General features: G+C 45.9%; 3 protein-coding genes across 4 annotated transcripts; 1 reads left to right on the top strand and 2 right to left on the bottom strand.

The window, feature by feature from the left end:
* Positions 1–51: 51 nt before the first annotated feature.
* LOC131135821 (integral membrane protein 2B-like) lies at positions 52–9,022 on the bottom strand. 2 transcript variants are annotated; one of them, XM_058082132.1, is made up of 7 exons: positions 8,793–9,019; positions 2,391–2,522; positions 2,235–2,303; positions 1,954–2,097; positions 1,766–1,876; positions 735–885; positions 52–664 (listed from the first exon to the last, which is right to left on the bottom strand). In XM_058082132.1, the coding sequence occupies exons 1-7, from the start codon at positions 8,874–8,876 to the stop codon at positions 576–578; spliced, it is 780 nt and encodes a 259-aa protein (XP_057938115.1). In that variant the 5' UTR covers positions 8,877–9,019; the 3' UTR covers positions 52–575. The 2 variants fall into 2 exon arrangements, with proteins under 2 accessions (XP_057938115.1, XP_057938114.1); XM_058082131.1 differs by having other exon boundaries at positions 2,235–2,522; positions 8,793–9,022.
* A 479-nt stretch (positions 9,023–9,501) lies between these two features.
* On the bottom strand, positions 9,502–12,409 carry LOC131136278 (GDP-Man:Man(3)GlcNAc(2)-PP-Dol alpha-1,2-mannosyltransferase-like). The gene is made up of 6 exons (XM_058082961.1): positions 12,278–12,409; positions 11,903–12,124; positions 11,528–11,730; positions 11,221–11,389; positions 10,498–11,117; positions 9,502–10,430 (listed from the first exon to the last, which is right to left on the bottom strand). The coding sequence occupies exons 1-6, from the start codon at positions 12,337–12,339 to the stop codon at positions 10,147–10,149; spliced, it is 1,560 nt and encodes a 519-aa protein (XP_057938944.1). The 5' UTR covers positions 12,340–12,409; the 3' UTR covers positions 9,502–10,146.
* A 280-nt stretch (positions 12,410–12,689) lies between these two features.
* Positions 12,690–14,398, top strand: med4 (mediator complex subunit 4). Its single transcript, XM_058082969.1, has 7 exons — positions 12,690–12,832; positions 12,977–13,043; positions 13,174–13,344; positions 13,570–13,627; positions 13,696–13,782; positions 13,861–13,992; positions 14,165–14,398. Exons 1-7 carry the CDS (start codon positions 12,756–12,758, stop codon positions 14,335–14,337), a joined length of 765 nt encoding a protein of 254 aa, XP_057938952.1. The 5' UTR covers positions 12,690–12,755; the 3' UTR covers positions 14,338–14,398.
* The last annotated feature ends 278 nt before the right edge of the window (positions 14,399–14,676 follow it).

Raw genomic sequence — 14,676 nt, 5'->3', positions numbered from 1 at the left:
TGTTTACATTCATTTCTGAGTTCAATGGAAAAAAGATGAAGAGACACACAATGTTTTTGTATATTTGTAATTGGACTGTTCATCTCTCCAAAGATTATCCACACATGCTACACACACGCTCACACACACATATACATACAAATTAGTACAAGACTCGTCAATTTTTTCAAAATACACTGGAAATAAACATGATTACATGTGCAACTTTAGAAATCTTGTCCCCCACCTAACGTATTTTAATATTTTTAAAAAAGGAAAGAGAAAAACAAGTCCAGTTAATTAAGAATAGTAATCAGAAAAAAGCAAAAGAAAAACAAACAGTGTTAATAGTGTTAATGCTACAGCAGGAAAGTAAAAAAGGACGTCACCCTGTCTTGACGATACACTGAAATAAATGACCTGTATTACAATTTGCTAAGCTGCATGAAATGACAGCAAAGCTCCCCAAACAATGCCACGGTGGGTTTTATCGTACGCTTCACAAAAAAAAAAAAAAAAAAACATGTGAAGATAGGAAATAACAAAACCACAATCTCTCCGCACAGCATCGAAGCCGAGAGCGGCCGCGAGGCGTCTTAAAGCTCACAGATCTGAGTCTCCACCACAAACTTGTTCTCAAAGTGGCGAATCTTGCGGCAGTTGAGAACCTCCCGCTTCTGCATACCTGCGGGAGCGGACAGACGGACAGAGTCGGGTTTCCAGTCAAAGTTGACTTCATTTTCCCGTTTGCCTACCCAGAATCCTGTCCCGGCGGTGCAGCTTGAAGGTTTCCTTGCCGCGACACAGGCTGTGGATGAATTGGCCCATCTGCTCCACGTGCTCCAGGCGCTCCGTCACCACCATCTCCTCCTGCACCAGGTAGGACTGCGGGAGGTAGGTACCGGCCTGGTTGGGGGGGAGGAGAATGAGGCGAGATTACCTGTACTGTGCGGGGAGAGCAAATCAAGCGCTTTTTTTTGATGGCCTGTCAGAACTTACCTGAGCTCACTTCTAAACAAACATTGAGGGGATGAGGAGAACACCTTATCGAGCACGGAAACAAAAAAAGGAGATGCTGGTGGTGCTTTGGTGTTTGAAAAGTGGAAAAGGTTTGCCAGAGAGCTCCGTGGCATCACATGGGCTGCTCGGAGCGTGGGCCTGAATACAGTGCACTTTGCTGGGCCACGCAAACCGCCTCCTCCTGCTCCGTACTCCGGTTCTCCTGATAGTAGCCATGTGGTAGTAGTAATGTCATGATATTGGATTAGGCCCTTGTTACCTCCTGGTGTGCACAAACTACACTTAAATCAAATAAACTATCAGTTTCATATCGTTTTTTGAGCAGCGCAAAGTTATCGGTATTTGTATCGGGTTTGCAAAAAAAAGATATTCATCTCTAATTCCCACTGAAATTCCCACATTTCTCAACCGAACAGTATTCCACATTTCCCGTATCATTAATGGCATTAGATCTACTACTACTACTACTACTACTACCTTCGCCACTTGCGTCTGTCCTGCTGCTAAATGGAAGCCAGAGTACAAAGGTGAGTGTCAATGAGGAGGACAGGTAAGCCATTACTTCCTGTTCCTAATTCACTACCCAAATATTGGACTTCCACGAGAAGAACATGGACTGATGACATTGACATGTTTATAGCCGTTGGGGGGCATATTTCATTTTTAGCTGGAGACTGCTATGATATGCTGTGATGATTTTGTAATGTCGCTCTGGTGCGCTTTTGCTAAACAGCGAAGGCAAAGACACTTTGATGTAGTCTGATACCTTGATGTTGGCCAACAGCTCCAGCAAGTCCCGCGGGGGCATGACGATGGAGGTGTTGAGCGAGATGACGTAGCACTTGTTCAGGCTCAGGTCCAGGTAGGCGGTCAGTCTCTGAAGGTGCGACACACACAAAAAAAAGTCATCTGGGATACGAGTGGAAAATGATAGCGTTGTTCCTTCAGAATTACCCGCTGGAAGTCGTGGACAATGTCTGCGGGGTCTCCGTCCTCAAACTCGGGCACCGGCACGTTGATGAGCTCCACCTGTTCCTGCTCCAGCACCCGGATTCTCTCCTCCAGCTGCCGGAGTGGGATCGGAAGCGCCACCTCCACCTGTGGCCAGAAAGACTCACACTGGAACTAAAACCTTGGCCCACATCCACCCACGTCAGCTGGATGGCTTCTCCTTGGCTCCATCACTATGACCCTCCACCCTTCTGTGAGTCTTCTACGGACTCGTTAGGACTGACCTGGTCAAACTCGGTGATGGTGAGGTCCTCCTCGAGGTAGTTGACCTCGCACACAAACACCTCGTCGTCCTGCACAAGAGGAAGCACAGTGTGAGAGTCCACCCCGAACCCGCCCGCGCACTCACTGTGCCGTGTCCGCCACGGCGAGACGCTGACCTCCAGGATGTAGTAGCGGTAGAGGTAGGCCCCGCCCACCACCATCCCTGACAGCATGAGGGCCACGCCCAGACACATGCACCAGCACCAGGTCCGGGACTGGTGACGCACCGGCAGGGCGGCCTCGGCGTCCTGAAAGAATTGAAAACGTCAAAATCAAACTCATCGGTTACGGATCGATACATGGCGCTGGTCTCATCGCCAAATCGGTTACGGATCGATACATGGCGCTGGTCTCATCGCCAAATCGGTTACGGATCGATACATGGCGCTGGTCTCATCGCCAAATCGGTTACGGATCGATACATGGCGCTGCTCTCATCGCCAAATCGGTACGGATCGATACATGGCGCTGGTCTCATCGCCAAATCGGTACGGATCAATACATGGCGCTGGTCTCATCGCCAAATCGGTACGGATCGATACATGGCGCTGGTCTCATCGCCAAATCGGTTACGGATCGATACATGGCGCTGGTCTCATCGCCAAATCGGTACGGATCGATACATGGCGCTGGTCTCATCGCCAAATCGGTACGGATCGATACATGGCGCTGGTCTCATCGCCAAATCGGTTACGGATCGATACATGGCGCTGGTCTCATCGCCAAATCGGTACGGATCGATACATGGCGCTGGTCTCATCGCCAAATCGGTACGGATCGATACATGGCGCTGGTCTCATCGCCAAATCGGTTACGGATCGATACATGGCGCTGGTCTCATCGCCAAATCGGTTACGGATCGATACATGGCGCTGGTCTCATCGCCAAATCGGTACGGATCGATACATGGCGCTGGTCTCATCGCCAAATCGGTACGGATCGATACATGGCGCTGGTCTCATCGCCAAATCGGTTACGGATCGATACATGGCGCTGGTCTCATCGCCAAATCGGTACGGATCGATACATGGCGCTGGTCTCATCGCCAAATCGGTTACGGATCGATACATGGCGCTGGTCTCATCGCCAAATCGGTACGGATCGATACATGGCGCTGGTCTCATCGCCAAATCGGTTACGGATCGATACATGGCGCTGGTCTCATCGCCAAATCGGTACGGATCGATACATGGCGCTGGTCTCATCGCCAAATCGGTACGGATCGATACATGGCGCTGCTCTCATCGCCAAATCGGTTACGGATCGATACATGGCGCTGGTCTCATCGCCAAATCGGTTACGGATCGATACATGGCGCTGCTCTCATCGCCAAATCGGTTACGGATCGATACATGGCGCTGCTCTCATCGCCAAATCGGTACGGATCGATACATGGCGCTGCTCTCATCGCCAAATCGGTTACGGATCGATACATGGCGCTGCTCTCATCGCCAAATCGGTTACGGATCGATACATGGCGCTGCTCTCATCGCCAAATCGGTACGGATCGATACATGGCGCTGCTCTCATCGCCAAATCGGTACGGATCGATACATGGCGCTGGTCTCATCGCCAAATCGGTACGGATCGATACATGGCGCTGCTCTCATCGCCAAATCGGTACGGATCGATACATGCCGCTGTTCTCGCGTGGGCGGGAACGTGCGGGGGAGCAACGGAGCTACCAAGCATGCAGCGACAACACAAACTGGCAGAACAGCAGTTCAACAAGTCGGGTCTCGACCCGGGCCGCCACACCCGCCAAGTGTGTGTGTGTGTGTGTGTATAAACAAAGGTCTTGTTGTTGATCCAGAAGATCAGATTGGGACATCCCGAGTTGTGTGTGTGTTGGGAATGTCTGTTGACGGTTAAGAACAGCTGGTAGCAACAATAAACACGCCTCTCATCCTTACTTCAGTCAGAACGGGCGAATATCGACCTGGCCCATTATCGACCTGGCCGATTATCGCTCAATCACTAATTGGGACACAATCGTCCTCGGCAAACTGGTCCAACAAGATTGTGTTCCCATCGCCATAGAAACCACAACGTAACCAGGTTCAGTTTTCATGAGGGCGCTAGAGAGACACCGCCATTATTCTTTAATGCCAAGATAAAGTTATCGCCATCGAGTGATGTCAACCGGCCATCTTCATGGTCGCTTGCAAGACGCCCTTGTCCTCCCGCTTGTTTCATCTGAACCCGGCTCGAGTTATAAGGCCCGGTGCCCAGCGGGGGGGGGGTCAAGTTTAAGCTCCCCGGCTAAGTCTCTCTTGGCGATTAGAGTGTAATCTCTTTAGAGGCGTCCACGTGCCTCGGATGAGTTTCGGACAGTGGCTGACTTCGTCTTCATTGGGGCAGCGGTGGTGACTGGAGGGGTGGTGGTTTGAAACCTGCTTCTTCCATCCCGGTCTCTGCTCTTATGGGGAGACGGAGCCTTATCCATCGCTGCCCCCACCCTCTGGAAGTCTTTGGCCCATTTACTCTGTGCTTGCCCCGACCTTCCCACCTTCATAAAACAACTCAAAACCCACCTGTTTAAATCAGTTTTTAATGTCTAACTTTTTATACCTGACTGCTGCGCCCCGCCCCGCCCCGCCCCGCCCGCTTTTAGCCTTGTTTTAGCTCTGAATGAATGTATGGATATTGTATTTTAATGCATTGTTTACTCAACTTGATTTTTTTCTCTACTATAAAGCGTCTTTGAGTACTCTGAAAAGTGCTATACATATAAAATGTATTATTATTATTATATTATGTCATTGGGCAGGACACTTCAGCCCCCCCCCAATCCTCCCATCCTCCAGAGTCCCATACACAGCTGTATCGAGGTTTCTGTTAGTATCCCCTATGGCAGCTGTGGTTACAGATGTGCATGACCACCATCACTGCATGAATAATGGAGCTCTGTATAAAACACTCTGGGTGTGGAAAGATGCTATATACAGTGGAACCTAAGTTAGCGTATTTTTTGGTTAACATAAAAAAATGCACAAACAATATTGCCATTTGTTGGCGCAAAAAAAAAGCAATCTTCACTCGGTAAATGTACTGCAAAAAAGGCCAGTAAGGATAACTCATAATGCCGCCTACAGAGAACATACTAACTCCTTATTTCTAAAATCACAAATACTTCAACTTGCTGAAATATAAAAACTGTACTTAAGGAAGTGGCCCCAGGACAGATCCCTGCGGTACACCACAAGACATTTTGATGTGCTTTTAACATTAAAATATCTCTCCTGCAGATGAGAATACAACATTTGATTTAAAACCGATACCCCAACCCAGCGCTCATGGCGATGCAGCGGCATGGAATGATTAACCAGTTAAATCCAGAAGGATTAGCATACTGTAGCTAATTCCCCAGTATCAGCAGCAATTAAAAGCTCATTCATTACCCTAAGAAGTACAGTTTCTGTGCTGCGACTCTTCCCAAAACCAGACCGCAATGTCTCATACATAACCACTTCTTTCCACAAGTTATTCATTGAACCGCTACTGTTTTTCCATTATCCACTTATTATTACTTATTATCCATTATAATGGATATACAGTAAACCTCGGATATATCGGAAATTCGCTCACAACGGACAGATAAAAAAAGAACCAATTTTTCTGTAATGCATTTCCAATAAAAATTCATTGCATATATCGGATTTTTTATAACGGATTTCGCCTATTTCGGAAAAAATCTCCAGTCCCGTTCCAATGCATTTCCATTAAGTTTCCCTCGCATATATCGGATGGCCGCATCGTGGCGCTCCGATTCGCCGAATCGTGACAGGCCGCTATACGACGTCATTTGCAGCGTTTGCAGCGTTACCTGCACGTCCAGGTACATTGGAAACATAGTCAAGGAAGTGCCTTTTTATAACGGATAAAATCCCATTTACGCATATACCGGATATAAATCCGATATATGCGTAAAATGGACATTTTCCGGTATAAGCATATAACGGATTTCGCTTATATCGGACAAAACCAGTGGGAACAATTGAATCCGATATATCCGAGGTTTACTGTATTACATTATTTGAATAGAATATTCAAGCTGCAACCTGATGTTTGTGCACTTATTTGCTCTGTCAGTTCAAACCTTCTATTTCCGAATAAAGAGGTGGAAATGAAAATATCTGATTCATATCTGATTAATCGGTTATTAAAATAATTGTGAGTGCGTAGTTCATTACTGACTTGGGCTTCTTTAGAATTGGTTGAATAATGGCCATTTTGAAGTATGTAGGAACTGAGCCACTACTAAAAGAACTACTAGTAGCCTAATATTTAAAATACTGTAATTGGACTCATTGAATGAATGATTTCTTGCAGTAATGTGGTCGGCAGAATAATTGGATTGAAATTATTTCTTAAGGGAATATCTGTTTCAGTTGGAGCCAGGCCTTCTGGCACCAATTAAAGATGTTAACCAAGGTCCCAGTGTACGTGTTCTGTGATTGGCTGGACCAGGGTGTTCCCCGCCCCGAATGAGAACAATCATCAAAATCCAACCTCATGCTTTTCACTCCGGGCGGAGGGAATGGATGTTATGATGACCACATGCCAGCGAAGCAACAAAGCTCAGCTGTGAGCTGAAGTGCAGACGCTGCACTCGTGCGGTTAAAGTCTTAGCTCGTTAAGAGTCTTTCAACGAGCACTGACTGATAACAGCAGAGCAGATGGCGAGCTATCTACAAGGTGCGCACAACGACACACCACGATCCCGGGGGGAAAAACGTGCAAAGCCTTGAAAGGAACTGGACTTGCCCCAAAATGACGATTTCTGTCTGTCATGCGCTACAATGTTTACTACATTGTAGCGGCTCTCCGCCCGATTTTGGCACTGGAGATAAGGAAAGTCAGTGGAGGAAAACAGGAAGCAACATGCATCCTGACACAGGCGGCGGGAAGCTGAACCGAGTGTGGAGCTGTGCTAAATATTCAGCCAGCTCAACAACTGTCTAAAATAAAATAAGACATGCTCAGACTAGTGGCCAAGGTCACGTTCAAGACATCAAGTCAATGTAGTAGAAACATGTTCTTCTTGCGTAGCTCCTGTTAGCACATCGACAGTTTGATCTTCTTCTGCAAGCCGATTATTTCTCAACTATTTTTTTGTTGTCTTGCATCACATTCAGCACGAACGGCGATGAATCATATTCGCCGTGTTGCCTGTGCGGCAGATGTGCTCGCTCTATTCCAAGAGTGACGGCCCCGCACGAGAACACAATGTGCCGTGCTTGGGAGAACACCAGATACCAGAAGGAAATCATTATGGGTGACATGGACTGCAGACTGTAATGATAAAACAAAACGCTCGGGGGTGGGGGGGTAACGGGTCTAAACAAAGTCAAATAAAACTTGGATTGTTGCTGATAGTAGCGGAAAGGAAAAATATGATGATAACCATAGAAGAAGAAATGGAAGTTACAGTGAAATATGGAAGTATCCGGATGCTCAGTACAATTACATAGCAAGATTTCATTATAATAACTACCTGTACTGAGGCTGTCAAATTATTAAATGTTTTAATCAGATTAATCACAGTTTTTTTGTAAATTAATTAAACATGATTAATCACCATCTGAAAAATCTTCAATGTTCTTTGGATTTTTTTTGTAATATTATGACTATATTCCCATAATATTTAGATTTTACTTCCATATCGTAGCTTTTCCCCCAACTTCATTTTCCAAAAATTACAACCTTATTAATTTTTTTGGTTTCATTTTGTATTTTTCTTTAATATTTCAACACCAAACCTCATTTTTCCTCATATTATTGTATTCACATAAAACTGTGAGTGACTATTACTACGTTTTTCACTTATATGTTCACTTAATATGTTGACTTTTATGTTCATCATTAAGAAAATAACAATAAACATCACAGCACGTGACGGTCGTAAAAATTTGCAAATGGCTGCAGTGACAGAGATCTCGCGCATGTGCAGAACGTACGTATAGCGTATCTGGGAAGGATTGCGACAGACACAAAAGGAGGAAAGCCCTGTCAACAAACCGCCATCGGTTAAAAACACATTTCTTCGCCATTCCCCCTCAGGAACTTGCTAGTTCCGGTTTCAGCTATGCCAACAACCGCTGATATCAACATCTGTCAGACAGTCCAAGGGACGCTGTGATAAGCGAGTTCTCTTGTTTTAAGTACATATTCTTGCACTGTTCAAATCCCGGAAAAGCAAATAGAAAGCACTCCGCTTGAATGACATTCTCTGGCACAATGTGACAAATGTCCACATAGTTCTGTTTGCGGTGAGAACATGCCAAAAGGAGATTTGCTTTATTTACTAACAGTAAATCCTAACTTCTGCTTGCTAGAAACAGCATTAAAGCCATTAAAGTTACATTAAAGTACAACTAATGTTTACTTTGAAGTCAGAGAAGTCGCAATAATAAACAAGCAAATGTTATAATGAGCATTTAGCCCAACCGGAAGACATCCGAGTGTCGAACTAACCTCAACAACAACACTAACAAGGTTGGCAATTTTCCACTTACTTTGTCCTCCTCGGCTATCAGCGTTTCCGCGTCCTTTTTCACATCTTTTTGTGAAAAGGCCGAGTTAAAAGACACTTTCACCATCGTGGAACGACAAACCACAAACTCCCAGTCGACGAAAAACAACCACGAAAGTCGTCACGCGGAAGAAGAAAAGTCGTAGTTTAAGTTCTGCGTCTCACTTTCGCTCTGAGGAGCTGTGTGAATGCGAAGGGGGAAAACAACAGAGGAAGTGGAGATGGTGACACTTCCGGGTTGATTTCAAAGTAAAAGCATGTAAGGCGGAGTTCCACTGCACTTGCTGTTCATTCGTAAACAATACTTTTGTGAAACATAAACACACATTTCTCTCCATAATCTACTGTATTGAGTAGTCAGTAATACAAAATCATATTATTCCTAAAATCTAATTATTCCTTATTAAATTACATTGTCCTAGAAGTGATACTTTTTTTTCAAATAAAATATTTAATATTTTAATTAAACTTTTTCTACCCAAGGTTGCGTAAAGATTATGCAAGGGTCGCTATAATATTTTGTTGGTTTAAGATATGCTAAAATATATACAGTTAAATAGAAATTACTACATAAAAACAATAGAAATTATTTTCTTTAACTTTAAAAGTCCAATATGATGGTATAATTTATGCTTTGAATTTTAAAGTAATTTGCAATTTCTTAAAATTTTTCCTAGCTATCCCAATTGAGGCAGATACAAAAAAAAGCATTTGCAGCCAAACTTTGAACACCACTGCTATACATGAAATTACAGCCTCATAAATAAGCAAGAACATTTATAGAAAATATTATTTAGCCAGCAAATGACACATAACACACATCCAGGAAAATAAAAATAATTCACTTTATCAGCACAGAAAAGGAAAGTTTGTCAGTCAGCGACAGAAGCTAATTATTACAAAAAATAACCCGCAGAAGAGACATTTTGGCAAACCATAAACATGCAGTGTTTTTTTTTGCTGAAAACTTATATAGCTTTGAAACACCAAAAAAGGTCAATAAAGATAAAATTAAGTATAATAATAAAATTGGGTTTCATTCATTGGTGGCGTGCACTCACTCTTCTCTTCTACGTAGAAGACAAGAAAGATTTGTAACAAATACAATTTAAAGATCTAACAAGATTGTGTTTTGGTCCAACAACCCTCAGCAGCATGTGGAAAGAATCATGGCGGCGGTCCACTGGTTTCGTCTTCTTTGGTGCGCCACGTCTTTTTGTGTCACGTAACCCAACAAACACTTGGGCTACCTCACAAGAGACACCTTCATTAAGATTAACGTGTTTTTTCCATGGAAAGAACAGTTTTAGTCCCTGGCAGCACCGCGTCCCTCGCTCTCATTGCTCCAGTTTACCCATCAGCATGTCGGTGGCCGCTAAGAACGAGGCCTCAAACTCCTGGTCAGAGAAGCGCAACACAGAGCGCCTTGCATTGCGTCGGATCTCCATCCTCTCAGCCGCCGACAGCGCCAGGATGGTTTCCATGGCGGCCACGTAGCCTTCTTCGCTGTTGGCCAGGAAGCCCGTTTGTCCGCCTTCGTACGGCACGACGATGTCCAGTTTGGGACCGCCGGACTTGTGGGCCAAAACGATGGTGCCGGCCGCCATGCACTCCACTACTCCTACAGACAAGAGTGTGATTGGTCAGCTTAGAAACATGATGACAAAATGATGACAGATGTTTCTTACCGATGCCAAAGTGTTCGTTCCACATGGTGTGCAGACCAATGGTGGCGTCCACCAGCTCCCTCTTCAGCTCCTCAAAGGGAACGTTGAGTTTAAAATCCACGCGGTCTTCCACGCCGAGCTCCTTACAGAGCCCACGCAGCTTGAGCACTCTCTCTTCGTCCTCCTGGTTCCTGCAGCCCCCGATCAACACCAGCCTCAGAGACCCCCGCCCCCTGGGACCCTCCTCCTTCCCGCCGAGCAGCTTATGAAACGCTCTGATCTGCAACCGGTGGTCCTTCTCTGGCCGGAACTGACCCACAGACACGATAGAGTGGCACTTCCTGTCCTCCGCGCCGTTCCCGTCGCCTCCCAGCTCCTCCCAACCGTCGTCCACTTCTTCGTCTTCTTCGCCCAGCTGCACGTCCAGAAAGGCCTTGATGTCGCAAGGCGGGTAGACTACGCTGGTGCGGCCGGGGGACCTCCACAGCGCCAGGATGTGTCCCAGCGTCCACGTGGAGTTGACCATGATGACGTCGCTGCAGGAGCCGGCCAAGCCGTAGAGAAGAGCGAAGAAGCAGTAATACACCACCTTTCCCGCGCTCAGCAACGGGTTTCTGGAGATGAAGTCTGCGTTGTTGAACCTGAAATGCGACAAGACGACATCACACAGGGTGACACTCTTGTAGGTCATGTGAATGAACCTGATGAAATGTCAATCATTTGGCCGCCTTAGCGTGTGTTCACCTCGGGTTCCTCTCTCTGACCACAGACAACATGTCAGTGCTAACGGTGGGATAGTGAACGTAGCTCGCCACCTGACAGCCCCCCAGGTAACGAAAGATGGGCAGGGTGAAGGCGTAGCCCATGGAGTCCACATACAGGTCAGGAACATAGGCCATCAGAGCCTCCCAGCCTGGGACACACACACACACGTCATAATTGAATCATTTTATTGACTTATTTAGTGTATATAAGCACATGCATGGATATGTTATTCCTGAGTAGGGAAAAACAAAGCAAACAACCACCATCTTTAGCGTCAGAGTCTTACCCAGGAACATGGAGCCGGCGCTCTGGCCCAGCAGAGTGAAGTGAGGGTAGGAGGCGGCCTCCACCAGAGCACGGTGGCGCAAAAAGACAAAACTGACCGGTCTGGGCAGTTTGATGTTGAAGCGCTGTCTGGCTCGCTCCAGGATCTGAGCGCCGGTTACTTCCTGGTCGCCCGTATACACCACAAAGGTGACACCGGGATAGCTAGGATGAGAGGGAATGTAATGATATGGTGCACTTGAGACTTGTGAGGAGTCTAGTAAATTAAAAGGAAAGCAAAACGTGACGTCAGAAGGGTTAACATTTTTAGTAGGTGTGAAATGTACACTATAGAGAGGTACACCATAACACACAGGTATAACAGAGTGGGGTGTACCGGTGCATGAGGGCCCTCAGCGCGCACCAGAGGACCCTCTCCCCGCCTCCTCCAGCGTTGCAGTACGGATGGAAGAACGCCACCGCCGGCCCATCGTCCCGAGCTCGGCGAGCTCTTCGGCGGCCCTGTAGCCAAACGCGAAGCCCCAGCAGGACCAGTAGCAAAACAAGACTCAGCACCAGGCTGAGGACCAGACAGGGAACCACCAGGGACCACAGCAGCCTGGGGAGCAGGTGCTAATGTTTACATGGCGGCTAGCTTACTACCTGCTCTACCTGGTATGTGATGCTAGCTACACCAAACGTGTCACTGCTTTGTGTACAACACTTAGCTTCGAGGAATTGTTATGTGTTCGAAATTAGTGGCGGCATTTACCTCATGAAGTCACAGAAGCACAGAGAGAAGTTGTGATGATGGTGGTGGTGGTGGTCAGCCATCTTGACAGCTGAGGCTCCACGGATAGCTCCGACCAGATCACGTGATTGACGGAGACAGCCGAAGAGCGGTTCGTTTTGGCTAGTGAAATCGTCAGGGAACCATCGCAACGATATTAACGAATACAACAACACAGTCATATATTATCAGATAATTGATATTAATTCAACATAATGCTGACAACGTCTTCGGTTTATTATAAAAGGACTACATGTTTACTGTAGAGGACTGCAGAGACAACATCAGTAATATTTCAAAAATATATAAAATGCTTATTTAAATGCTTACTTAAAATGAATATTTGGTTAGCACTAATGTAATACCTACAAAATATACAATTATCCAATCCCTTGTTAGCCAGACGTTATCTCTGCCGTCATTTCCGCTTCCGGTTAAGTACGGAAGTTGCCTAAGCAAAATGGCGGCTACCGCGACGGAGAAGTCAACAAAAGAGCGTCTCTTGTGCGTTTTGGATGACTTGGAGGTTTTATCACGGTAAATTACAACTCTCTGACTTTTAGTTGATGTTTAAAACCCATAATTTTGTCATATTGGTTTGGCGAATCGGTCCGCTGGGGGTTCTCCATTCATTGTTTTTCACTGGGTGTTTTGCTAAGTGTGTCCATTTCTTCATTTCAGGGAGCTGATTGAGATGTTAGCTTTGTCCCGTAGTCAGAAACTTCCACAACCCGGAGAGGACACTCAGGTACCTACTGTCCATACACGAGGACCAGCATTTATTACCAGCATTATTTGAATTTCTAATGAACCCAAGGGGAAGAAACAGGAAATAGTGCTGTGCCCGCTATACCAATATGCATTTGTGTCGGTCTAAGATCCTGGACCTGCTAGTGCAGCGTGACCGTGAGTTCCAGGAGCTGATGGAGGTGGCCCAGCAGCAGGGAAAGGTGCACCAGGAGATGCAGCTTCTGGAGAAGGAGGTGGAGAAGCGGGACAGCGACATTCAGCAACTACAGAAGCAGTTGAAGGAGGCCGAACACATTCTGGTGGGCAAACTGCTATTTATGCTATTTCTCATGCAAACACGCATTCATACAATGAAACAATTGTTACATTAGCCTGGTAGGTTAGGTTTTGCAACGTAGCCAAGTCATAGAAATTACTGTAATGCGAATGATCCATATATTGATAACTGACAATTCATAATAGAACTCAAAATGATGAAGACGTCATTGCTTTAATTTACATTTGCTCATCTTTGTCTTTTAAAGGCGACAGCAGTTTACCAGGCCAAAGAGAAGCTGAAGTCCATTGAGAGGGCCAGGAAAGGTCAGCGAGCCCACCTGTGTGGCACGCTCAGGGTGTGTATGAATAAACTAACAAGTCGCTCTCCGCAGGAAGCATCTCCTCAGAGGAGATCATCAAGTACGCTCACAGAATCAGCGCCAGTAATGCTGTGTGCGCCCCACTCAACTGGGTCCCAGGTAGGAAGCAGACAAACAAACAAACACTTGACACTAGAGGTTGTTTGTCAGTCAAAAACAATACGTGTTTTTTGACAGGTGACCCACGGAGACCTTACCCCACCGACCTGGAGATGCGCAGCGGGATGTTGGGTCACATGGCCAACTTGCCTACCAATGGTGTGAATGGACATCTTCCTGGTGATGCGCTCGCTGCTGGGAGGTTGCCAGGTATTTTGATTTAAAAATGTGTATAGTTATATTTAATATGCATTCTCTTGACGCTTTCACAAAGTTATGTAGAAATTGGTATTTTTTTTTTAAAGTACACGTGCTAACTTATTATTAAACTTATTAAAACAAATGTGATGTTGCAATATTACCTCTCTTCTGCCCCGTTAAGATGTCCTGACGCCCCACTACCCCTGGCCGTCGTCTGATCTTTCTGTTGGCATGCTGCCTCCGCACCATGGCAACGACTTCGGTTTGGAACCTCCGGGACACAACAAGGAGAACGAGGACGACGTAGAGGCCATGTCGACGGACTCTTCTAGCAGCAGCAGCGACTCAGACTGAAAGACCCTTCTGTGTGTGTGTGTGTGTGTGTGTACATTTAAACTTGTAAATAAAACATTTTGGAGTAGTTTATTGTTTGGTCTGTGCTCAAGATTTTGATGTTGCTTCTCAAGCAAATGATTGAGATCACGTACTGAACTCCTCAATTATTTCAATTTGCTGTCATCAAAGCAGGCATCCTCTTGGCTGCAGTGTGTAACTGTAGTGTGTGTTAGTAGTCACGGAAAAGCTGAAAGAGAAATAAGTGCCCAGGTACAGATCAAAGTTGAAAAGCTTTGCTCTTTTTGAGGGAAAACAACACTCTTGTGTTTGTTTCTTTTGGCTTTTTTTCCTGATTTC

Source organism: Doryrhamphus excisus, chromosome 9 (assembly GCF_030265055.1).
Source record: "Doryrhamphus excisus isolate RoL2022-K1 chromosome 9, RoL_Dexc_1.0, whole genome shotgun sequence".
In the NCBI taxonomy this organism is placed as follows: domain Eukaryota; kingdom Metazoa; phylum Chordata; class Actinopteri; order Syngnathiformes; family Syngnathidae; genus Doryrhamphus; species Doryrhamphus excisus.
Note: the sequence above shows the minus strand (reverse complement) of the source record. Positions and strands in the feature narration are given on the sequence as shown.

Coding starts and splice junctions, on each gene's coding strand:
- LOC131136278 (XM_058082961.1), bottom strand. CDS start 12,339: ATGGCTGACCACCACCACCACCATCATCACAACTTCTCTCTGTGCTTC. Junction 12,125..12,277: donor TGCTTCTGTGACTTCATGAG/GTAAATGCCGCC, acceptor CCTGCTCCCCAG/GCTGCTGTGGTCCCTGGTGG. Junction 11,118..11,220: donor GTCAGAGAGAGGAACCCGAG/GTGAACACACGC, acceptor GTCGCATTTCAG/GTTCAACAACGCAGACTTCA.
- LOC131135821 (XM_058082131.1), bottom strand. CDS start 8,876: ATGGTGAAAGTGTCTTTTAACTCGGCCTTTTCACAAAAAGATGTGAAA. Junction 2,523..8,792: donor TGATAGCCGAGGAGGACAAA/GTAAGTGGAAAA, acceptor CAATTCTTTCAG/GACGCCGAGGCCGCCCTGCC. Junction 2,098..2,234: donor CCATCACCGAGTTTGACCAG/GTCAGTCCTAAC, acceptor TTCTGGCCACAG/GTGGAGGTGGCGCTTCCGAT.
- med4 (XM_058082969.1), top strand. CDS start 12,756: ATGGCGGCTACCGCGACGGAGAAGTCAACAAAAGAGCGTCTCTTGTGC. Junction 12,833..12,976: donor GACTTGGAGGTTTTATCACG/GTAAATTACAAC, acceptor TCTTCATTTCAG/GGAGCTGATTGAGATGTTAG. Junction 13,783..13,860: donor CCCACTCAACTGGGTCCCAG/GTAGGAAGCAGA, acceptor GTTTTTTGACAG/GTGACCCACGGAGACCTTAC.